This window comes from Harpegnathos saltator, unplaced genomic scaffold (genome assembly GCF_003227715.2).
Source record: "Harpegnathos saltator strain DR-91 unplaced genomic scaffold, Hsal_v8.6 scaffold38, whole genome shotgun sequence".
Lineage (NCBI taxonomy): Eukaryota > Metazoa > Arthropoda > Insecta > Hymenoptera > Formicidae > Harpegnathos > Harpegnathos saltator.
Window position 1 is genome coordinate 2,885,005 of NW_020230183.1, and position 24,394 is coordinate 2,909,398.

Genomic DNA, 24,394 nt, shown 5'->3' on the forward strand with positions numbered 1-24,394 from the left:
CTGTTGCAAAAACATTTGCAACTCTGCAGAACGAGAGAAAGAAAGAAGTGCGAGTTATACCGAAAGGTTGTACGAAAAATCCATCCAGTGTTTCCCCCTCAACGAACATCTCGAAGCCTCTTTCAGATTTTTCAGCTGCTGATACTTTGACCTGTTCCGTTTCTCAGCTGTCTCGAAGGGAACGTTCGTCGTCTCGCAGTTTCACGGACTACAGCTGCGCGTCGAGTAAAAGCAAAGAGCGTTTCACTTTCCCAGTCTTCCCGACGACTTTCTCTCGTCGTCTATCCCGTCGGCACGCAAGGCGAAACCGAAATTGCGCGGCTCTTCGTTTCCGGCCACCGTGTATATCAGCATACGAGACGGCCTGCGCGTCTCCGCCGCCTTGGCTTCGCCTTCACCTTGGATTTGAAGATTCTTGAAGAGATCAGTGATTGATCAATGATTATCATCGATGAGTATTGTCGGTCGCATTGCGATGTCGGTCGACGAGAAGCACTCGCTATTCGCGACCGAACCTCGCTCACCGTGACTCGTCCGGGATGAAACTGAGTTTCTGCCACCTCTGTTACAATATACGCTAGGATTCTCGCCGAATCCTTCGGCAAGAAGGTACGACCGCTGAGCGAGTTCCTGTCGCGATTAATCGACGAACTACCGTGTCCTCGCGAAGGCGCGTCGACTGCCGAATCAGCGTTCCTCGTCGCGTCGCGCGTTCAGCTTTAATCTCCTCCAGGTATGCTGACACGCGTCTATATGAAAAAGTGTGTTTAAATACGTCGAACCTTTCTCGTTTCACTCAAACGTCGGCGAAATACCGCGCGAACGTTACCGCGCGAGAACGGACGTTCACCGCAAAATTCCACAAAGAGAAAGAGAAGTCTCGTCACGTGACAGACGTGATAGATGTGGTACGTTGGTCGCTTTGAGATTCAGTATTTTTTTCGTAATTTTTCGCCTCGGAAAACGCGAAGAAGGGGAGAGAGTGGACGACGAAACGGTCGCCAGCCGGGCGGGCGGGGGGGGGGGGGCGAGAGGACGAAGGCATTTGCAGTTGTGTCCGCAATTGTTTATTCGTCGTATTCTATGCTGATTCCGACCGCACATTTTCGAACGAGACTGGCAGGCGCGCGCGCGCGCATGCCCCTCGGGGTCCGGTTTTTCGCCGGCGACTGAAATCGCCGGAACCGGTTTGCCGAAGAGACGAGCGCTCCGCGGGAACTCGAGCTCTCGACCCGCAGGAGATTACGCGCCTCCGACGTTTGCGAGGAGAGGAAAGAAACAGAAGAACACTCCGACGTTGGCGATTTTTGTAGGATCGCCGCTCGCGAACCGATCCAGGATCCGACGGTCATCTCGGAAACTCGGCGGCCGTGGAATTTCGCAAAACACCGCGAACGCGATGCGTTACTCTCTCGCGGGAAATTCTCGCAGCGCACAACCTTCGTGCCGACGAGCGATTTTCACTCTCGCTCCCGATGAGACTTTTCGTTCTCGCCGCGCGGAATTTCCCCCTGAGATACTTGAAGCAACAAGAGAACAGAGAGAGCGAGAGAGAGAGAGAGAGATCTTCTTCTCTCTATCACGGATCTTTGATACAACTCGAAGAATAAAAATTTCAAACAAACCGTGCGATATCGTAAGGAACACTCGTTAACAGGCAAAGAAGAAACGAGGAAAGAGGTGAGAAAGGGGGAAGGGAGAAAAGAAGCCGCCGCGTTACCTGCAACGGAGAGCCGCTCCTTTCGCGCCTCCCGCCCTTTGACCCAAAGAGATCCCAAACGAAGGCAACGTCAAAGGAAGGACACCGGGAGTAGAGGAGCAGAGAGCGGGAGGATGGGTGCGATGCATCGCGGTCACTCCAGTGACCTAGTAACGTCCGCCGCGACCTTAGCTGCGACGTGTTCACCCGTTTAAACCACCCTTCCTCCCCCTTTCACCTCCTCCTTCTCTTTCCTACTCCCCTTCCCATTCCCTTTCTCCTATCCGCGTCACACGTGACGCCAGCGCGGCGGAGGGGCCAAGGGGTAGAGCAAGGGATATTCCGGCGGGGTGCGGCATGGTGGAACTGCGGGTGAGGAAGAGAAGAGAAGAGCGGAGAGAGGAGAGGGGTACATACAAAATACAAGGTCACAAGTGCGATTGTGGACGCTTGCTGTCGGTGAAGACGCGATGACGTAACATATGCGGGTCGCCGCCGCCGCCGCCGCCGCCGCCGCAGTTGTCGACGACGACGACGACGACGACGACGACGATGACGATGATGACGACGACGACGACGAGGAGGAGAACGTGAGCACGCGAACACTCGAGTACATGAACCGTGCGGCTGTACGATGCTATCATACGATGGTGTGTGCTCGCCGTGCAGCATTGCTGCACGTGTCAGCGAAACGCAATCCGCCGGTCAACGGCAAGCAACGAAAGTAGAAGGCATTGCATCAATGTCTCAGTTTCAATAATGCGAGCCAATGAGCAAAACGCCAGCGGTATGCCGGCAGACTGGCAGCAGATTCGACCGGTGGCTGCCAACTAACAGTGACGTTGCACCAGCATGTTGCAATGAACAATGTGACCGTTACGCTCGACACGCGCAAGATATTATTAGGGGTGCCGGAAAGTCTCTTTGTATTTTAAAGCCTTAAATTTCCGTGGTTATACAGTATGGGTTCTTAATTCTAATCCAAAATCAATTTAAATTCCAGGTTAGTTAACAACATTTTTTTATTGCGTCTATCAACTTTCATTGAGATCGAGCTTACTTTGTTATTTTCATGCAAAGTTTTGTAATAAAAACGAAAAGACTTTCCGGTACCTCTAATATATACAGAGTGTCCCATTTTAACTTTCACATTAAAAAATCTCGAAAACTATGATGGATATTAAAAGAAGCTAAAACACGTTTTTCATGATTTAATAATTTAATAATTTTGAAATTTCCAAAGGTCGATGAGTTAACAAAAGTCAGGGCACTATTATAGTAATATATCCTTGATAGTAAATAAAGTAAAAAAGTCTAATACTATTTTTTCGTTCGACGAATAGCGAGATATCGTAAGTCAAATGTTGAAAAAGTTACCGAGTTTTCCTTAAATATTTCAAAAAATATTAGGCAAATAAAAAAATGTTTCAGACAAAAGTTGTTAAAATTAATTGGCAGAAAAAGAAGATATAATAAAAAATTGGGCTTTTTTTTCAAAAATTTTAAAAAATTAAGTTGACCTTCAACTGACCTTGAAAATGTCCTCCAAATAAAAACTGATAATGACATTCTCTTTCCCCTTCGAAATCATGGAACACGTGCTTTAGCTTCTTTTTAACATCTTCCATAGTTGTCGAGATTTTTCACCTGTTACGTTAGAAATTTAGCACCCTGTATATGACGTTTACATATACACCATTTGCGAAATTGGAGCAATTGATGCAACGTCTCGCCGTTAGTTGGTGTTTACTGACAACACAACAATGGCGGATCCATAGTGCTCCAGCTGCTCGTGTTCTGCCGACGGAGCCTGCTGACATAATTTGCCGGCAGAAACCGAGCAGGATCCGCGCGCGAGATCATCACGGCAGATTCTGCTGGGCTTCCGCCGTCAATCTGTCATCATACTCCGCCAGCACATCCCGCTGTATTCTCCGTTAGCAAGCTGTCGACGACACCTCCAGCAGACCCTGCGCGCAATCGGCTTCTGCAAGTTCGCTTGTCCGGGGAAGGTAACACGAGTTGCGTGCATCAGTCACATCGTCGAGCGGCAAGTTACAACTTCGATGTAACGCTACTGTTGCTTCATGTTCACCAGTCCGTTGCTGCTGATTTGCCTCGTTGTCGAGGCCCGTCGAAATGAAGAGGATCAAACACAGGATTGTCACCGCCTAACGATATTCTCGCGATCAACCCTTCGACCTGTCGCGTAGCAGAGAGGAGCTCGTTAGAAGTCGCTCTTTGAAAGCCGCTGGCACCAGCTGTCCCGCGACTGGATCTCGGCCTCTTGCACGGTTGGCGACTCTGGGTCGTGGTGAACAGATCGCCCTTCCTTCCTCTGGAGATGACACTCTCTCAGCGGGAGAACACGCTGCCGTGGATAGCGCTGCACTGCAATGGCGACCAAGGACGGGAGGAAATCGTGCGCTGCGAGAGGAAGATGATGAAACATGACAAGTATTATTTATATTGATGTAACGAGGCTTGACAGACCACTTATGCTAATTACTGCACGCTGCGCGATTAACTTTATGAAATTACCCGGCCCAGCCCCCCGACGGAATTTCAACCCGGTCAGAATAATTTTGATTAACTGGCAGAGATGGCGACTGTATTACAGGGGGAGGCGGGGGGGGAGGGGCGGGCGTTGGGAAAGGAAATTAATGCAACTTGCCTGCGAATTTTAATGTATGAAATATATCGCCGATAATGCGCGCGCGGAATATATTCATTCGGTAAAATTAACATCCGCAATACGTCGTAATTAATACGTAAATTTTAACTCGCTTTACCCCCTGAATTTGCATTTCGCTATAAATGCGCGCCGCGCCGTATTTTTGTTTAATAATAGTCTTTACGCCGATCGTCCGCTCTTATTCTCCGCTGAATCAACGCAAATTCAACGGGGAAACATCCGGACGACATAAGTAAGGCAGTTAGTGAAATTTACACAATGCGGACACGCCGCATTTATATGATGAAAATTTGAACGAGAATCGCTCGCCGAACGCGCACGAGCACGCAGAATTTGTTGGCGCGTATTCACCGCGCTCTTGTGTTCCCCCATGAGCTACATCCCTGCGTTGCCGTGCCGTTCGTACGTCCTCCAGGGACGGCGCTCAAAGGGATGACAAAGGATCGCTCGGCCCTAAGCTTCGAGGGGTGGCAACCCTACGAAGGGGAAACGGTTTCTGCGCTACCTCTGCGTCGTGCTCCATGGGGCTCGCTACGGGATGCACTGAAAAATTCAAGTCTCAGCTTCCGGCCCCGACGAAGCTTGTATCGACCGAGGCGTGGAAAAACTTTCGCAAATACAAACACGAGTCGACAATAGTTTGATATTTTAACAAATTTGCGCTTGTAAAACGGACAAATTAACATTCCGCGGAATATATACACGTCGATTCGTCGGCAGGAGCTCCACAGACGAAACAGTAAAATTTCACACACACACACACACACACACATACATATACACACACACACACACACACACGAGTGACGAAAAAGTTAGTGTTTTAACAAATACTTAGAACTTCAGCGGCCTTTATTCCGACAACTTTGCCACAAGTTCTACGTGCATAGTCTCGTTGTGGAAAGTTCTCCCAGCCGGATTTGTCGGGAATTATTTCATGTTTGAAAATTCATGCCGTCGCGCGCGACATCGGCCGATCGGCGGCCGGATCTAATCCGGATTTTTCGTTTTTCCTCTTCGGCTGTCGAAAGCCCCGTGTCCGTAATTTATTATTCATTAGTGCGGAAGCGCATATCGCGCCGCACTGTGCTACGCAGCCGCTTCGTTCTCTCTTTCGTTTCGTTTCGTTCAGTGACCCTTAAGGCCGCGGGGATCGATATGTACCGGCTATATACACGAGTCTCAATTATATAAACGGTGCACTCTCGCGCATAGCCGTACTACAATGCAGTCGCTTTGCGTGCCATTATCGGCAACAATTAGTCCGTTCATTTACGTATTCCAGCGTTGCTGGCTGACGTGTCGCGTTTAATATTCATGGCGCAAAATATTAGCGACGCTGAATAATTACACGAAAGCGCTATCGCGCTTCATTGATATCGATCACCGCATATGTATAATTCTCTGTGCGACGTCATGCGAATTGCATAATGCCGGTCGTCTGTTTAATCGTTTGACCATTCAAGCCGTCGCTCGCGCCGCGTCTATATCTTCGAGATAATATATCTTCATCGTAAGATCCGATAGAAAGCCTTTCGTCAATCAAACACCAGCAATCCAGCCATTGATACGCTCGTTACTATTACTACTGTTGTCAATTGTTCGCTTACGTCATAACATTTCATTCGAATGACCGACGTTTCGGCTTCTGCTTCATATCGCTTCTTATCGAGATGAAACAAGTGTGCAATGCGCGTGTAATCGAGCATTGTAATTGTCCACGGTAAGAGGTACATTTCAAGAGAGAAGTTAAACACGGAGAACACCGCCTCGGGATGACGAACAAACAAACAAACAAACAAACAAATAAATAAATAAATAAATAACAAAAGGAATAAATTCTTACGGGTAGAAATTGGCGGTCAGAATTTTAGCTGCCACGCTGAAAACGATGCAGCGTGAAAAGTCAACACATTTGGCAGTGGGTCGCGACACACCACTGTCCCACTGCTGTAATCTCGAGGCCGGGCGAAAGCACACAGCGGGGTGCGGTGAACGCGAGTCGCGAGTGTGCGAACGCGAGTGGAAAACGCGAAATTCAAGGATTCGATCAAGAGCCCCGTGAAGGGGCTCGAGCGTCCGCATTCTACGAAGGTAGCCGCCGCCTCTCTCGTCTCCCTGCTGCATGCACGCGTATGCACACACGTGGCGGCGTATACGACCGAAAAAGAAAATGAGAGAAAAGCGACGCGACAGCGCGCAGCAGCATGCACGCTGCACACTCACGCTCTCACGCACACACACACACGCGCGCGCGTTTACATGCATAAGTATACCATTGACCGAGATATCCTCTATCGCCTGTCTCGGGATGAATGAACCGTTACGTCATGCACTTGTACTCACTGGTCCCCTTCCGCAACCCTCCTCCTCTTTCTCCATCTCTTCCTCCTCCTGCTCCTCCGCCTCTTGTAACCCTCTCGCTCCCTCTCGTCACCTCTCCGTCTGTTTCTCTTTTAGCTGCTTGCATTACACAAGCGCAAATAGCATAACAGCAGAAGTAACGGCTTCGCTCGAAATAGACCGATTTGATCGGCCGGCGCGATTCTCTCGATGCGCGATCATCCTCTCGTCGTCTCCCTCTCGAAGAGCAGATCGCAGATGAAACTCGCAGACGGACTCGCTTTAAGGACGTTCTCGTTGCGAGCTCGTTGCGAGGTCCCGTCAAGTTCGAGCGAATGGATCTCTCGTGTGTCCTTGATCTTCCGTGGTACAAAGAAGATCCTTTGACCCTCGGTTCTCAAGCGTCCGGATTCTGAACCGTCTTGCGCTTGCGACTTCCACAGATCCAAAGCGCTTGAGCGCTTGAGTCAATTTTGTTTTTTATGCCTCGACATGCCGTGACACTCGTCAACTTGTTGATTCCTACATTCGCATTATAGATTTCCCTTGCATTCTCTCCCCCTTCCTGTCTGCCTCAAATTGAGAGACGGTGCACGCGGCGTCCAGATTGACTTACGCGCGCAGCGCACGGTCTCTTCTCCTTCCTCCTCTCGATTTTAGCGTCCTTCCATCCATCGATTAGCACGGGGAGGGAGGACCAGGCGCCAAAGTGAGATATAGGTTTATATAGTGGTCGACGTGCCGCGACGCAGCCTCAGACACTCGGCAGACGTGTCGGTCGTAAAACAGCGGGACGGTGAGGACAGCCGATGAGACGGCGGGACGAAGCGGGGAGATGGTAAGAATGATGTACTACTTTCGTTATGCTCTCATCCCATGTATTCTCACACGCAGGTGTGCGCGTCTTCGCGCGACGTTGATAAGGCTCAGCCATGCTGAATGACCGAGTCAAGGTATCTCCGAATGCAATCCAAATGCTTCGAAGATCGAAAGTAAATCCAATTTACGTCCTACTTGAATTCTCGAATTTCTCTCTCAGCTTGTGTGCAGTCACCGAGAGGTCACACGGTTCTGCAAATTGGTGTCACATTTGTATCTTTCATCGCGAGAGTAGCTGATACAGGTGGAAAACATCGTGAGATATTGTACGGTGTATAATTCTACCGTGAAGAATACACTGTACAAAGTCGAAAATAAAAATATTTCCCGCGATAGAGTGAGAGAACAAAGTGCAAACATACGTGGCTCTTGTCGCTTCGGGAGATGTTTGTCGTTCAATGTAAACACTAATTGGTCGAGCGCGTTCTATATACAATATCAATCGACAATTGTCAATATGAAGCTGTCCGCAACAACTGTTAGTCGTCGAATTCAGTTCAACAAATCCGCCAGTACCGCCGAGATGAAAAATCACTTGTATTTACAACGCGATACGTCGCGATATATCGTACACTGTCCCGTCGCCGGCACTCGGCAAGTCCTTGGCATTTCCTCGCGTCGGGGAATTAACCTTCCAGAATGGGCTCTCTGGGTTCCCTCCCGGTCTCCTTCAGATTGCGATAGAGCTTCGCCTTGAGACCATCGCTGTTGAGTCTACCGTTGAATTCGATCTTTGGGGTTTTCGGCGCGCTGCGCTCCAGCCAGATGTCCAGCAGACTCTTGCTTTTGGGCGGCTGCTTCAGAGTCGACGCGCACGTCGGCGGGGACATCGGTGAGTCCGTCGTCGCTCTGATCACATTCACCCGGCCTGCGGCTCCATCTTCTTTCCCAAACCTGCGACGAATCAATTTTTAGATATTCTCGGAAACCTACGAAAGCTCGCGGTATTCGGTAATCGTATAGTTACCCGTCGAGTTCTCGCAAGGCTTGGTCCAACTCTACTTTGTTCTTATCATCTTTACTTTTAATATCTATTAGACAGTCGAGTATTTCGGTATGCGCGGCCGAGTTGTTCGCGTGATGTCTCAGAAACGTTTCCACCTCTCCCCATAGCAGACGATACTGCTCTTCTCGTCTCACACTCTTGCCACCGCGGATTCCGCCGATATTCGGCAACGGTAATGCCTCATGCTTCGCTTCTAGTTGGAGCAAACTGAACAGTATCTGCTTGCACTGCAGCACTTCTTCCGTAGTGAGCTTTTCCTTTACCATAAGTTCCGGCAGCGGATCTATCACCTACAAGCAACGACATTTTTGTTACGCCGGAAAGAACGCACGAAAAACGCAGCGCGCTCAACTGCTCTTAAACGTATAACTTATTCATATAATTTAACTTACGACATACTTTACTTATGTGACATATTTTTTTGTATAACCAATCTATATAATTCAACTAAATTTATATTTAATTGTATAATTCACAATTAAATTGATTAAATACAAACCGTCTTTACGTTGAACAGGAGGGTACTGGAGATGGCGATAGGCCAGTATTTCGTGTAGCGTTCTAGTCTGGACCTCATCTTCTCCACCGGACCGTCGCTATTGTCATTGGCAATGCGTTTCAGTGGCACTAATATATTATTTCGCATGAGATTTCCGAAATCCTGCGACAAAGGAATGTTATCGAGATAAAACATCTGCGTAACACCGAGAGAAAAGACGGCAATCGATTTTAATAGATCTCCTTCGAACGAAGTAACTTTTGGAATTTTCCAATGAGTAATAATGAAGTATAATTACGAAAAGCATCCTACGGTTATTCTGTAATCGGTCACGCGACCGCCGCAACCTTCACTTATGGAAGGCGGATCTTCAAGTACACTTCTAGCGGTGGACAGAGTGTGTATAAAGATTTCGCCCCCGTGTGCTGCTAACAAGTGAGAGATGGTCTTTCCACCAGTCTTTCTGGCCATTTCAAGCATCACTGATCTGCCATTTAGAAGGAAATTGATCAGACACGAAGATGGTCTGCTGTTAACGTCCACGGGTGTTATCCGGTGCATCGCTGTGCAATTTTGCATCTCCGATGCACTGCAGCCGCGCGGTGTGCACCACTTGAGTGTTACAGTCTCGTACTCCGAGCCTTCTTCGAAACGTCTGAAAGTTTTTATTAGCGCCGAGTCTTGCGGGTTTCCTACGGCAAAAACAGTTGTAATTCCATTATCGCGTACATAACGCTTACAATTTCAAAATTATCATTTGTTATTGATATATCATTTATTTATTATTAATACCAGTAATATCAGTTATAAATCATTATTTACTTATTCGTTATTAATCATCAAACATTTACTTTTTTTTTCTCAAATAATAAAAATCTGAAAAGTACCTCTTAATATAACAGCGTGCGCAGCGGAAGAATGAAATATTTCAACGTCGTAATTGGCAGATGAGCTGGCATTTTGTTCTTCCTTCATAGGTATACCAGTCACCGTGGTACTGGCTAGATCATAATGAGACAAAATAAGATGCGATAACTTGGAGTAAAGAGCCGAAGCTTTGATCGAATGCACTTCCACTGTTAATAACGGTGAGATCTGCGTGAGAAAAATTATTCTTAAAAACATCAATCCCGTTGTACAATTTTTTTATATGTATACTGAGTAAGATCGGATAATTGATTCGGTTGATTAATGACATACCTCTCGTGGACCTTGACTAGTGACTTGTGGTTCGATATTATTGGGAAATATATTTAGTATAACCAAGTGACAATAATCAATGGGTATCAAACTGCAAACAGAAAAGTGATATTATGAAAAGCATAATATTTTAACAAAATAACTATGTAAATACTAACTGGTCCGAAGCTAATGCAGTCTTATTTTCCTGCGTTAATTCATTTAGAAATATATTTTCCAAACTCTTCATATTACTATCGTCACGTGCACTCGTGATACATATAACTCTGCCCCTGTTTATTAGATTATTAGTGTTTTCATTTAAAGATGTTCTTTTCTCATGTTGTATATCAGAACACTCATTCAGAGTCCCAATTGCCACACGTAAGCCATGTACTACTGAATAGTCTTCTCCAGGTTCTGGTGTCTTTGTCGGCACTCCCAAGATTGCAGTGCCATTCATTATCTGTACAACAAAAAGTAGGATTCATTTTCTCATTATGGAACATAGATACTTGTTATATATGGAACAATAAATATTTGTTTGAAGAATTATATGTTTGTTGTAGCTACATTTACAATCAATAATTTCTGCTTTTGATTGTTACATACTGATTAAATTTAACAAGGAATTTAACAAGATACTTGCATGATTCAAGTTCTGCTGGGACGGGCTCCATGAGTTTAGTACATAGGCAGCACGGTCTGTCACCACAAACCTAATCTAAGAGATAATAAGAATAACAATGATAGTAATACTGATAATGGTAAAATTGTAATACTAATAATAGTAAAGTTTATCTTTGCATACCAATTTGCCCATGGGAAACAGGTCCCATACAATACGGCAATACTCCAATGAGGCCTCAACACTAGTAGTCCATAGCGATTTGCAAATTGGTGCTAATGGAATCAGATTTTGGCCTCTGCCCTTTAGAAAATCAAATTCTAACGGACACTCTGTAGAAATTCCAAAGTACGGGGTATGATCCAACACAAATACAGTCTTGTGATTAGCGGGATACATCTTGCTTGTCGTTGTTACTACTACTGTTATTGTTGTTATTATTTAATCTATATTAAACAAATATGTTTTCACAAGACGAATGTACAAATTATTTATCCTTTTATGTCCAAATCTTGTTTGTAGTTTTAAGTGCTTTCGACTGGATCCAGTTTATTCTGCCATTCAACACACCTCATGGTAAAATTTTGAATATATATTGAGGTTAGATCAAAAACGGCCACATCTCGTGACATTCGCACAGTAATATGGATCTTATTACTTTGAATTTTAATTTTATTAAAATGCTCACGTTATAAAACTATTAATATCTATTTTATTCCAACGATATATATAACATATTAAACATTGAAACGTTGAGAACCATTGTTCACAACTACCGAGTAGATAATAAACACACGTATTACCGACAACGCATCACTGCATAGTGTTGTTAAAATGTTCTTTTGCACATGCGCGTCAACATACCAGAAAGTATGTTATATATGTATAAAAAATAGACGTTATCCCAGTAAGACATTGCAAGGAAAATAGTTAAAAGAAAAATGACGCGTCATACAGTTATCGACCAAATTTATATAAGCAATATAAATAAAAGTTTCTACCAGAGAAATGTGTATATCAAAGAAATATAATTAATATTATTATATCTTAATATCTTTTTAAATAACTGTAACAAAATAAACTGTTCTTTCCAATATATATATATTTTTTTAAATTGTACAAAATTTTTATTATTGCCATTAATATAATAAATATCAGATAAAGAAGTCCTTTTTAATATTTAATTATATATATATATATATATATTATGCACATTATATAGAGATGATTAATTTTACATTTATATACTATAAAGAATTTCTCTACAAAATACACAACAATTTAACAGATTATACTACTTGCACCAATGCATTGAGTTCTTCTTCTCCTGGACATAATATTGCGTCAATATTATAAAAAGCAGCATGAAGAGTTATCAAAAACCAAGAAACACCTAAAAAGAAATTTCATAATTTATTTTTTGTATTATTTATAAGAAGCCCCTGAGTATATACATATCAATCACAAATAATATTATATTCAAATAAATTTATAACATCCTGTGAATTTGTATGCATACACACATTTGTACTTTTGGATTTTAGAAGGGATTATCATGTGTTATATATTTCACATTTATTTTTTTTTTCAAATGTCCTCATACTATTAATTATTCCAATAAATAATCAAGTGAGGTAAATGTATATATTTAAATAATGTTTCACTTACCAAGTACCCAAAATACAGCAGCATGTGCACCAACCAAATAAAATACAGGTAATGAACAAATTCCAACCAAGGAATATATCTGTGCTAGAGTCAATTTTATATTTAATATCATTAATTCTTGTTTAGAATGCCGTTGAGAGACTTTATAACATATCCCAAGAGATGCAACAACAGCGAGTAATAACAGAGGCGAAGTTATCCTGAAAAATTAGACATTAGATATTATCATAAAGATTATTAATATAAAATGATAAAAAAATAATATAAAAAATATAATCATATTGAAGTTAAAAAAAAGCAAACTTTTGAGCTATATAAAGATCAAACTGGAAAATCTTTATAAAAGATATATAATTTACATAAAAGGAGATATATGTATATTAATAAAACATATCCCTTACAAGCAATAGATAACTAGTCCAACAAATACAAACAGATAATTGCTTTGAAAATATTCAATGTTCTTCACAATTCGTTTACTCAGTCTTGTTATATTAGGAGGTGGTCTAATATTGTTTGTATTGAGAAACAACGACCACGGTCGAATATTTGCCTTTCTATGTTCAATCCAGTTCTGTGCCTGAGGGTAACCTATTTGCTCAAGTGGTAGTTGAGGTAGTTGAAGAAATTCAAATCTGTAAATACAAAAATTAATTAGCGCGCATAATTTAATAATCAATCCTACAACACAATCATCTCTCCATACTGTTCTATACATCCTGTATTCTGTTACATCATTTGTTATTAAATTTGCATATTGTGACGTTTGGTTAGAGGTTAGAGGTTAGCTAATGGGACAAAAACTTTGGAAAACATAGCAGAAGCATTTAATCGTTACCCGTTCGTAGCTTTATATTTTTGCTGTGGGATTTGCATCTCCCCCATCGGGACTTCCACGTCCACCATGATTTCTTAAAGAGATTGCAGATATCTTGTGAGTCACTCGCTTAAAATCTCTCTCACGAAATTTTCAACACCAACATAAAGCAGGACAATAGTTGGCAGATAAATTTCTCTTTTTTTATTCTTTTTCTCTTTCTCTCTCTCTCTCTCTCTCTCTCTCTCTCTCTTTCTCTTTCTCAATCCTAGCAAACGTCACACTGATCTGACCGATTAATCGATGTTCGATTCTCGTGTTTTAGAAAATCGATTGTTCTTTCGATATTTTCCAAATTTGACTATTCGACAGCTTTCTTCATTTCGATGTTACTAGATTGTATCATTGGCCGCGTTCAGCAGACTCAACAGTTGGACAACATTACTAGATTTTCCACTGAATCTCGCTCCTGATAAATATTTCTGGGTCTATGAAGAATCTAAAAGAATGCTCCAATCACAGACAATAATCACACATAGCGCTCTCTGATCACTTTGTTCTACTGAACGCGGCCATTGGCTGCGTTCCGATATTCACTGCCAGTATTGAAAATATATACTTTATGTCACATATATTATAGATTTTCAGTACTGGCAGTGAATATCGGAACGCAGCCATTATGGGGGTCGGACTCAGCTAGGATGTTTCTGGAAACAAGTTTAGCTGTTAAATTTTAAAAGGACAAGAAGTAGAGCAATTAATGCAATCTAAAAGTCTTTAAAGGCCGATCGCCCATGCACCAACAGTTGATTTATCACAAGGAGCAACAAGATCTCAAGTAGAACATAAAATTATGATGACATCGAACTGACGAGAAAATGACCGAATTATGATGAAACTAATTTTTTTCGTCATTTCGATGTCATCATGATTTTCTGTTCTGCCTGGGATAAAGCAGCACCAGTAATTTTCTACGTTGCCAAAGGTGACTCTTTCATCAAGCTTAATTTAATTTAGGCTTCTTTCAGGGAACGAGCTATTAGCGCATTCTATCTTTGTTATACATATAATGAGTGATAAAGATAAAATGATGCTTTAGCTATAAGTGCTGATAGCGCGCTCGTCGAACGCAGCCTTAACCGACGATTAACCGGCAAAGTAATCAACTGTAATTGCTGTTGAGGAAGAAATTGAGAAATAGAAGAGGGGTTCAAAATTGCTGGCCGAGGTTGACCTTTTCACCGACAATAGCCAAATCTATTTTCAAACACACTTGAACCGATCCTAAAAGACGTTAATGATTCTGTACGTACGAGAAGTCCAGTACGACGTGTTTCATCCTGATTTTGCGGGAAATTAAGCTGACAAAAAATCTCATACAAGTATAAGCAAGCTTTTTCTTCCCGCAACAATTCGCGAAGTCGCAACGGACTCTGGGAAGGGAGACGCGAATTTTGAAAAATCCCACGTGGAGCGTTCTGTCAGTGGAGCAACCGTGCGAACAAAGTATAGGAGAAGATGGCGCTCTTGTGCGCACAGTAGCCACTAACACACTGCAAGGCGCGTATGAGCCGACCAATCGGTGTCGCGTTACATGCCGGTCTTCGGCGAATTGTTTGTAAGACGCGCGCCGATTGGCCGCTACGATCGGCCATGATCTCGACGCGCTTCGCACGCCATAACGAACGTGAGCCGTGCGGCGTGCCAAGGATATTGCTTTGGAGTGCTTAACGCGTCTGATGGTGTGATATTCGTCGGAGCTTCGGTAATCCGTTTTTCACGTGCATCTCGTGCCCCCGCCTCATCGGGTGGCCTTCACGGGTTTGTGTTGTCCTCGTAGCTGGTAATATCCGTCGTTCCGCGATATTGCAACTCTTGACACACTACATCGTGCGTGTGCGTGCGTCGTGCGATTAACACGACGCGGTGATCCGCGCGACGTTCCGATGGACGACGAACCGAAGCATTTCGAGGCGGGTAACATGCCTCAGGACGAGGAACTGAACATCAGCTGTCGCACCAACAGCTCCGGCTGCGACGTCGACGGCGATCTCTTGGATACCTCCGTGGAGGACTTCGGCTCGCCGCCGCCGTTGCAGCCGCGTAAGCTCTCCTTCAACAGCATGGACTGCAACGACAGTCCGGAGAGCGCTCAGAGGGCCAACAATAACAACAAGATCCCGCAGTCTGTCGTTACAGGTTAAAAGTCCTTGCTTTCTTTGCATGTTACACAACGCCTCGACCCCGTTCTCGCGCGATATATCGCCGCAACTGTGGCCTGACGTGAATGGCTTCGTGTGCTTTGCGTTGTGTCTGTCTGCGAATTCTTTTACGTGTTGCGCACGAGACGAGACGGATTGAGATGATGCCACACACACACACACACACACACACACACGCACGCACACTCAATCAGATATATTTCCCAACATATTATGCTGTACTTTCTATTTTTCAAGTGGAACAAGTATAAATTCGAAATTCGAATTTTGTTATTAAAATGCGATGTACGTTAAATTAAATGTCTTCCCGATTTTCTGTAACGATAAACAAGAATTTGAAATTATTGCGTAGAAAGTAGATATTTCATATCGTAATATTAATTAAAGAAAATTTGGGGATGATTTTATTGTTTGAATTATGTTGCACATGTGTCTTGCACAAGAGATCTTTTGTTGGAAAATTTCCAAGAATAAGTTGCTTTGGTAATTTTATTGTATATGTTTGTTGGTTTTCTGTTTTCTGATTTCTATTATTGATACATCAAGCACAGATTTTATGCTTGAATGCAATGCATAATGAACAATGGTAAATAGTGCACGATATGCGAAGATAATTGATATTGATGTACTTAGACAATTTCTTTGCATTATATATGTAATAATTTTTTTTTAGCTCTTAAGATAATTTCTGAAAGAATGATTGTATATTGAATGGTGTCTTGATTACAATCATTTTTCAGATTGCATTATGGTCTCAGTAATTATAAATTTTCTGCATCTGGGATGATAAATTTATAAATATATATACACAGGATATATGGATGTAAATGTAGGAACATTCGTATGCAAGTAGATTCCATTAAATTGGACAAAAGGGCTTCTTACCGTTTTGCGAATAATCACGATAATTATATATCGAAATATTGGTTAAGGAAAATTGGCGAATTACGCGACGTACGATGAATTTTGCAATCTAAAGAAATATATGTCTTGAGCTTGTTAATTTAGCTTTTAGCAGAAATAGTAATTCATTGATAAACTGTACACGTGCGTCGTCACACATACATGTGTAATCTAGGCTACACTTAAATCCGCCATTGTCAGGAGATCAGAAAACAAACTGGAAACATACTTTGGACCATCTTGCAAAGGTCCACATGATATTTCTCAATAATTATTCTTTGTAAAATGGTAGAAGATTTTTTCTCTAGTTTGATGAGTTTTACTTGCACACTAGCATTGCTATATTCAAGTCTGAATGTCCCGTATATATATTTATATTTATAAAATAAATGCAAAATAAATGCAATTTTATATGACAGTAACGGCACTTTATATGAAAGTAACTAACATGGGTAATAAATAGCATAGTTTGTTTCGGTTGTTCTAAAGAAAATACAACAAAAATGTAATAAGTAATAGTCGCGTATGTATATGATTTTTGCATGGTAAACGAGGACGTTTCAGTTGATTGTAAGGCACCTTTATATAACAGTCGGAAGATATTTGCAACTGGTTAATTTTCTAATTGCAGGTACTGCAAGCATTAGGATTCCTGTTCGTGAAAACAACTCTTCTCAACAGATGACGTCTAGTCCACCTTACAAGCGTGTTCGGGCGTTACGTTTATACGATTCACCTTTGACACCGAAGACTCTAATGGAGAAGAGCGTGATTCAAACTCCACTTCCTTCCAAATGTAATAGGCTGTTTTCTCTAGAGAAACCAAGGATATGTAGTTACCCAAATAAGTCTGAGAAGCCCGCCGCGAATGTAAATCCATTTACACCTAATGGTATGTTACTAGCGGCAAGGAAAAGGACCAGATCAAAACGTAGTCTCAATAGGTAAGTGCTTTATTCAGTAAGTACTTTACTTTTATATCGTGTATTATCGCCTTTCAGCATAATGTGGCAAGAAAGAGCATTTTATCGATAAAAATTTAATAACACGCTGATATTTACGTATCAAAGTTGAATAACGAACTTTCTTTATCCCTCGCTATTTAATGGCCCGAAATGTACAAAACTTGGTTAAAATAAAAAACTGATTTCTTCTTTCAGCATTATACTATACATTTTGATGTTTGTAAATGTTTGAATAAATCTGTATAATTGGCAAAATTTATTTATAAGAAATATACGCGAAGTTTAAACTCTTGAACATACTCAAAAAAATGCAAAAATTATGGTCAACATTTTTCTATACTACTGGGGGGTATAGTTACTGAAGTAAACAAACTTTAAAAAATAACAAATTAAATTTCTCAACGAATGAATGTATAGGAGGGGCAGAACCCTTTTTCTCTTCACTCTTTTTGCACTCCTTTAGAGTTCTTACTATTCTTTCTTATTCTTCTTAGAGTTCTTATTAGAGTTATGTGTATTGTAAAAGAAATTGTATCTTTTCATTTGACGTTTGTTAATATATTTATAGTAATCAATGTATGAACGACGATTATAAAACGATTTTAGAATATCTTTGGAAAGTTACTCATTTCGTCATTTGACCAGAGTTCTTTCCTTCAGAAGTTTAACCTGACACCAATAAGATAAAAAGAAAATAAACGATAATGTTTTTTTCAACTTAACGTTACTTTTTTTTTTGTGGGACCAGTTTATCGGAAATAGAAATACCAAAGTTCGATCTCGCCGACTCCGAAGATTCCGACAACGACATCGAACAAGTGACGAAGCGCATGGCGTTGCAGGACTCTAATATAACCCGCTACCACCAAGAGTTCCATGAGCTTGGCCTGATCGGCTCCGGCGAATTCGGCTCAGTTTACAAATGCATCAATCGATTGGATGGCTGCACGTACGCCATCAAGAAGAGCATCAAGCCGGTCGCAGGCAGTATCAACGAGAAGAACGCGTTGAACGAGGTCTACGCGCATGCCGTACTCGGGAAGCACCAGCACGTGGTGCGCTACTACTCCGCTTGGGCGGAGGACAATCACATGATCATCCAGAACGAGTATTGCAACGGCGGCAGCCTGGCGGACGTGATTGCCCGTTTGCAGACGCAGAAGACGCACCTGTCCGAACCGGAGCTACGCCAGCTACTGCTTCACATAGCCGAGGGTCTGCGATATATCCACAGCATGCAACTAGTGCACATGGACATCAAGCCGGGCAACATTTTCATCTCCAAGGAGAAGCGGTTGCTGGCCCTCAACTACGACTCCGCCGACGACGGCTTCGACGAGGAGGAGACCGTCGAGGAGGAGATCACCTACAAGATCGGCGATCTCGGCCACGTAACGTCTATCAATAATCCGCAAGTGGAGGAGGGTGATTGCCGTTATCTGCCAACAGAGATTCTTCGCGAGGACTTCAGTCACCTGTCGAAGGCCGACATCTTCGCCCTAGGACTGACTGTCTACGAGGCAGGCGGCGGCGGGCCATTGCCGAAGAATGGAGCTGCCTGGCACGAAATCAGAGAGGGATATTTGCAGGAGTTACCGCATTATAGTCACGATTTTAACGGCTTGTTAAAGGTATGACCTTGTTCACCAAAACTACCGCCTTTCCTCCTTAAATGTTCGTCGATAAATCTTTTTACGATGAGATGTAGTAGTAGTTAGTAGAATCGAATGATGGCCTGAGGTCATTTTCATTACAGTTGATAAGTAATTTTCGTCCTTATTAAAGATTGGCGTTACCGCTTACCTTCCTCTTGTCCTTGATAGGGCAATCTCTTTTTAGTCTTTCGTGGTTCGAATTGTTTTCGACTGAGGAATGTCGGACTAAAAATAAGCTATTTAAAGTACAGTTTAATGCTGTCGATAAATTGTGATTCGTTTAAGTAAGAAATTGCTCATTTGTCAAAATATTTTATTATGTTCGTAGCAGCACAATTAAGTGTTGAAAAGAAAAGCAAGTGAAATGCATGAAATAACTTTCTCACTTTGTGTGATCAGACGATTTGTGTTTTGTTTGCCCGTGTCGTTGTGAAATTCCAGTACCATTAGTTTTCCGTTATTTGCAGCTGATGATTCATTCCAATCCAGAAATGAGACCGTCAGCGATATCGCTGATACAACACCGAGTTTTGTGCCCACTCGGCAATAAGACCAAAGCACAACTACGAAGAGAATTGAACGCGGAGAAAGTGAAAAACGAGATTCTGTCGAAGCAGCTCCAGCAAGCGGCAAAATGTCTGAAAACTCTGGCGCCTAATGTTACCGCCATTAGCAACATAATGAATGCCGGGGGTTACAAGTTGCGGCCGACACCCACCAGAACGTCATCCCGCATTGTAGGCAAAAAGGTCAATCGTAGTAATGTAAAACCAAAATAAAAAAAACCTTATCAATAATTTAAAGAATCAACATCCCTATAACTTACACATATAACAAGAAAACTTCAAGAAATAATTAATCATAAAGTCCGTTGCAAAATGGGTCTTAATATTCACTTCAGTAACAATATTATATTATGTAATTTGCGATCACTTTGTTGCGGGAATAGAAAGTTTAACGATGACAAAAAATAGTAAAATATAGTGTAACGTAAAAAAAAAATGAGAAGTATCCACCTGTCGCATATAATTATATATCTTTTTCTCATGTAATGCAGAATTGATTCTTCATAGTATTTATCAGCATTTATTTAGGCTGATGTGTACGATTGTTGTGTTATTTTTACCAGTTGAGACTACAAAATGATTTTATCGAATTATTGATATAACTGATATAATACATAATATCTAGCTGATTTGAAAAGATTATAATTTGCATTCCCAAAATTGAGTAGAGTAACAAGTGATTTATAAAATTATAAGTGACCTCAGCATGACATTTCAATGTAAAAAAAAAGAAAAACATTTTAAGTGTACTCTTGTATTTTAATAGCTTAAAATTACTACTTAGCATGAATTCTAGAGTTTGTATTCCACAAGATAGACCAAACAAAATATTACAAGCTAATTTCTTAGAAGTGCATTATTAGAAAAAAAAATATTTCAGACAAAAGTCGTAGAATTTCGCGGGAGACATGAGATAGTAATATTATTATGATATTAAAATATTTTTTTCAAAATTATTTCAGGAAACATCTTCAACTTTTTAAATAGAGATTATATAATCTTTGTGACGTAAGTCGTTTTGTCATCCCGCATATGAAGGCTATATGATTTTGTTCAAAAGACAAACATTTTTTAATAATATAGTTCTTTCAGGATATTAGTCTGTAACACCTTGTTTGACCCATTTTTTGCGTATTTAACATCATATCGGTACTTTATATATATATATTTACAATAATCTCCAACGTATGTGTACAATGAACCTATGATTTTTTAGTTTGCTCAGCACTTAGATAGGTGTCATAATTGCTACTAAAAACGTAAATGGAAAGATAATGAAACTAAAAGTCTGTTCTGCTAATTTTGAAGATGTGCTATTATTTTCTCTCAAATTTACTGTTGTACATGTTACAAATCTTTTTTACACATAAATTTCCAACTTTATATGCGACAGGTGGATACTTCTCATATTTTTTTTATATTACACTATATTTTACTATTTTTTGTCATCGTTAAACTTTCTATTCCAGAAACAGAATCAATATAATTGAAATCGCTCAAACATGTATAATCAATTTCTTTCCATTACATAGAAAATTGTAAAATACGTATGAGTTAATAGAGAAATTTTGTTTATATTATATCACTTATGTAACTGATATGAATATGCATGACATAGCAATGGAAGACTATTAATTTTGCAAAGAGCTGGTAATATAATAAGAAAAGGCACAGTGCTATTACTAAGCACTACAAATTTTTGAGAGATATGCTATATTGAACTTATGGTAAGCAGGAGAGAGGAGGGGGAGAGTGTGTGGAAGAGAGAATGAGAGGGTGCGAGGGAGGGAAGGAGCATGATAAACTTAACCAAGAAAGATAAAGCTACAGGTTGCTACATAGTTGCGGTATTCAGGCACCACGAGTAGAATTTCCTGACATGCCTCGATATTGTGATACATGATCCTAATTTTCTTTAATAGGTTGTAAGTATGATTCAATAAAATGACATGATACAAATGATGTTATGTATAGATGGGATAAGTAAAAGTGAGTAAAAAATTGCATATAAATGAATTTAGACGATTATTGCGACACAATATTTTTGCACGTGTTCCTTACGAAATTCAGCCGACACACATATACACACACACGTTCACACTACGCAACTATTTTTTGAAGTATATTTATTATGTTATGATTATTTGAAATTGATTCGATGCTTATGGTATAAGACTTGGTAGATATTTTTTTTTCTTTTACAAAAATTGCTGATTTATTATTATATGCTCATGCCCCGTTTTTTTCTTTTTTATACTTTATGACAATATCAGGAATTGCATTATAAGGACAACTTTTAGACGTCACGTTTACTGTCGTTTCCTCGTTGTTTACTTGTGTTAATAATGTTACAGATATGCATGAAGAAATATTTGAAAAGCAATAGGATCATCGCGCATCTTATCTATAAACATTAAACGGCTCATTGTCAAAGTGCAAATAGCAAGAAGGAGACAATAGACGTGATATTCAATAATTATCTGTAATTATAAGCAATGCTTACAATAACAACGAAATCCTTTTTCTTTTCTTTTCCTTTCCCTTTCCTTCTCTTCCTTTCCGTTCCCTTCCTTTTTTTTTCCTTCCTTTTTGCTTTATACAAATGGCAATGTACAACTAGGCAGATACGTTCTAGTTGCATTCCCTAGACTTTCTGTTTCTAATTGTAATTTCTTTTTCAATCGATGCAACATTATGTAAACTATCTTATACCCGAAAGCAAGAGTTTTATTGTGTATGAACATAACAAGCCTGATTCTTGAGTACATGTTCCCCAGTTGATATTAATTTCTTATTTCTCTCAATGTACTACCAAGAAAAAAGAAAATTTAAAAAGGAAAACGTAATCTTGTTCTTAAGATGATATAATTTAAGAATTGATCGCGAAACTTCATCTTGACGAATATTTTTTTATTGCAATATTTTTTTATAGAATGCGTTATTTATTATCTAGCTATTCATTGGTACTGTGCCTTTTCTTATTATATTACCAGCTCTTTGCAAAATTAATAGTCTTCCATTGCAATGTCATGCATATTCATATCATTTATGTAAGTGATACAACCGATGCATTACATGAGAAAAAATATATAATTGAAATCGCTCAAATATGTATAATAAATTTCTTTTCATTAAATAGAAAATTGTAAAATACGTATGAGTTAATGGAGAAATTTTGTTTATATTATATCTCTTATGTAATTAATCTTATGGAATATGCATGACATTGCAATGGAAGACTATTAATTTTGCAAAGAGCTGGTAATATAATAAGAAAAGGCACAGTACCAATGAATAGCTAGATAATAAATAACGCATTCTATAAAAAAATATTGCAATAAAAAAATATATTCGTCAAGATGAAGTTTCGCGATCAATTCTTAAATTATATCATCTTAAGAACAAGGTTACGTTTTCCTTTTTAAATTTTCTTTTTTCTTGGTAGTACATTGAGAGAAATAAGAAATTAATATCAACTGGGGAACATGTACTCAAGAATCAGGCTTGTTATGTTCATACACAATAAAACTCTTGCTTTCGGGTATAAGATAGTTTACATAATGTTGCATCGATTGAAAAAGAAATTACAATTAGAAACAGAAAGTCTAGGGAATGCAATTAGAACATATCTGCCTAGTTGTACATTGCCATCTGTATAAAGCAAAAAGGAAGGAAAAAAAAAGGAAGGGAACGGAAAGAAAGAGAAGGGAAGGGAAGGAAAGGAAAAGAAAAGAAAAGAAAAAGGATTTCGTTGTTATTGTAAGCATTGCTTATAATTACAGATAATTATTGAATATCACATCTATTGTCTCCTTCTTGCTATTTGCACTTTAACAATGAGCCGCTTGATGTTTATAGATAAGATGCGCGATGATCCTATTGCTTTTCAAATATTTCTTCATGCATATCTGTAACATTATTAACACAAGTAAACAACGAGGAAACGACAGTAAACGTGACGTCTAAAAGTTGTCCTTATAATGCAATTCCTGATATTGTCATAAAGTATAAAAAAGAAAAAAAAAACGGGGCATGAGCATATAATAATAAATCAGCAATTTTTGTAAAAGAAAAAAAAATATCTACCAAGTCTTATACCATAAGCATCGAATCAATTTCAAATAATCATAACATAATAAATATATTTCAAAAAATAGTTGCGTAGTGTGAACGTGTGTGTGTATATGTGTGTCGGCTGAATTTCGTAAGGAACACGTGCAAAAATATTGTGTCGCAATAATCGTCTAAATTCATTTATATGCAATTTTTTACTCACTTTTACTTATCCCATCTATACATAACATCATTTGTATCATGTCGTTTTATTGAATCATACTTACAACCTATTAAAGAAAATTAGGATCATATATCACAATATCGAGGCATGTCAGGAAATTCTACTCGTGATGCCTGAATACCGCAACTATGTAGCAACCTGTAGCTTTATCTTTCTTGTTAAGTTTAAGTTTATCATGCTCCTTCCCTCCCTCGCACCCTCTCATTCTCATTCTCTCTTCCACACACTCTCCCCCTCCTCTCTCCTGCTTACCATAAGTTCAATATAGCATATCTCTCAAAAATTTGTAGTGCTTAGTAATAGCACTGTGCCTTTTCTTATTATATTACCAGCTCTTTGCAAAATTAATAGTCTTCCATTGCAATGTCATGCA

General features: G+C 40.3%; 3 protein-coding genes across 5 annotated transcripts; 1 reads left to right on the forward strand and 2 right to left on the reverse strand.

Moving 5' to 3' along the window:
- Window positions 1-7,573: 7,573 nt before the first annotated feature.
- Window positions 7,574-11,676, reverse strand: asun (integrator complex subunit 13 asun). Of its 2 annotated transcripts, XR_849701.3 has the most exons (10): window positions 11,112-11,327; window positions 10,950-11,024; window positions 10,480-10,766; window positions 10,322-10,412; window positions 10,009-10,216; window positions 9,434-9,813; window positions 9,122-9,283; window positions 8,584-8,912; window positions 7,979-8,510; window positions 7,574-7,808 (listed from the first exon to the last, which is right to left on the reverse strand). XR_849701.3 is itself a non-coding variant. In XM_011139891.3 (9 exons), exons 1-9 carry the CDS (start codon window positions 11,325-11,327, stop codon window positions 8,243-8,245), a joined length of 2,016 nt encoding a protein of 671 aa, XP_011138193.1. In that variant the 5' UTR covers window positions 11,328-11,676; the 3' UTR covers window positions 7,574-8,242. The 2 variants fall into 2 exon arrangements, 1 of the variants encoding a protein (XP_011138193.1); XM_011139891.3 differs by having other exon boundaries at window positions 7,574-8,510; window positions 11,112-11,676.
- A 480-nt stretch (window positions 11,677-12,156) lies between these two features.
- On the reverse strand, window positions 12,157-13,640 carry LOC105182466 (prenylated Rab acceptor protein 1). Its single transcript, XM_011139892.3, has 4 exons — window positions 13,435-13,640; window positions 12,998-13,231; window positions 12,597-12,796; window positions 12,157-12,321 (listed from the first exon to the last, which is right to left on the reverse strand). The coding sequence occupies exons 1-4, from the start codon at window positions 13,500-13,502 to the stop codon at window positions 12,218-12,220; spliced, it is 606 nt and encodes a 201-aa protein (XP_011138194.1). The 5' UTR covers window positions 13,503-13,640; the 3' UTR covers window positions 12,157-12,217.
- A 1,426-nt stretch (window positions 13,641-15,066) lies between these two features.
- LOC105182467 (wee1-like protein kinase) lies at window positions 15,067-22,848 on the forward strand. 2 transcript variants are annotated; one of them, XM_025300612.1, is made up of 5 exons: window positions 15,067-15,612; window positions 17,170-17,334; window positions 17,443-17,482; window positions 18,252-19,134; window positions 19,626-22,848. In XM_025300612.1, exons 1-5 carry the CDS (start codon window positions 15,360-15,362, stop codon window positions 19,935-19,937), a joined length of 1,653 nt encoding a protein of 550 aa, XP_025156397.1. In that variant the 5' UTR covers window positions 15,067-15,359; the 3' UTR covers window positions 19,938-22,848. The 2 variants fall into 2 exon arrangements, with proteins under 2 accessions (XP_025156397.1, XP_011138195.1); XM_011139893.3 differs by having other exon boundaries at window positions 17,170-17,482.
- The last annotated feature ends 1,546 nt before the right edge of the window (window positions 22,849-24,394 follow it).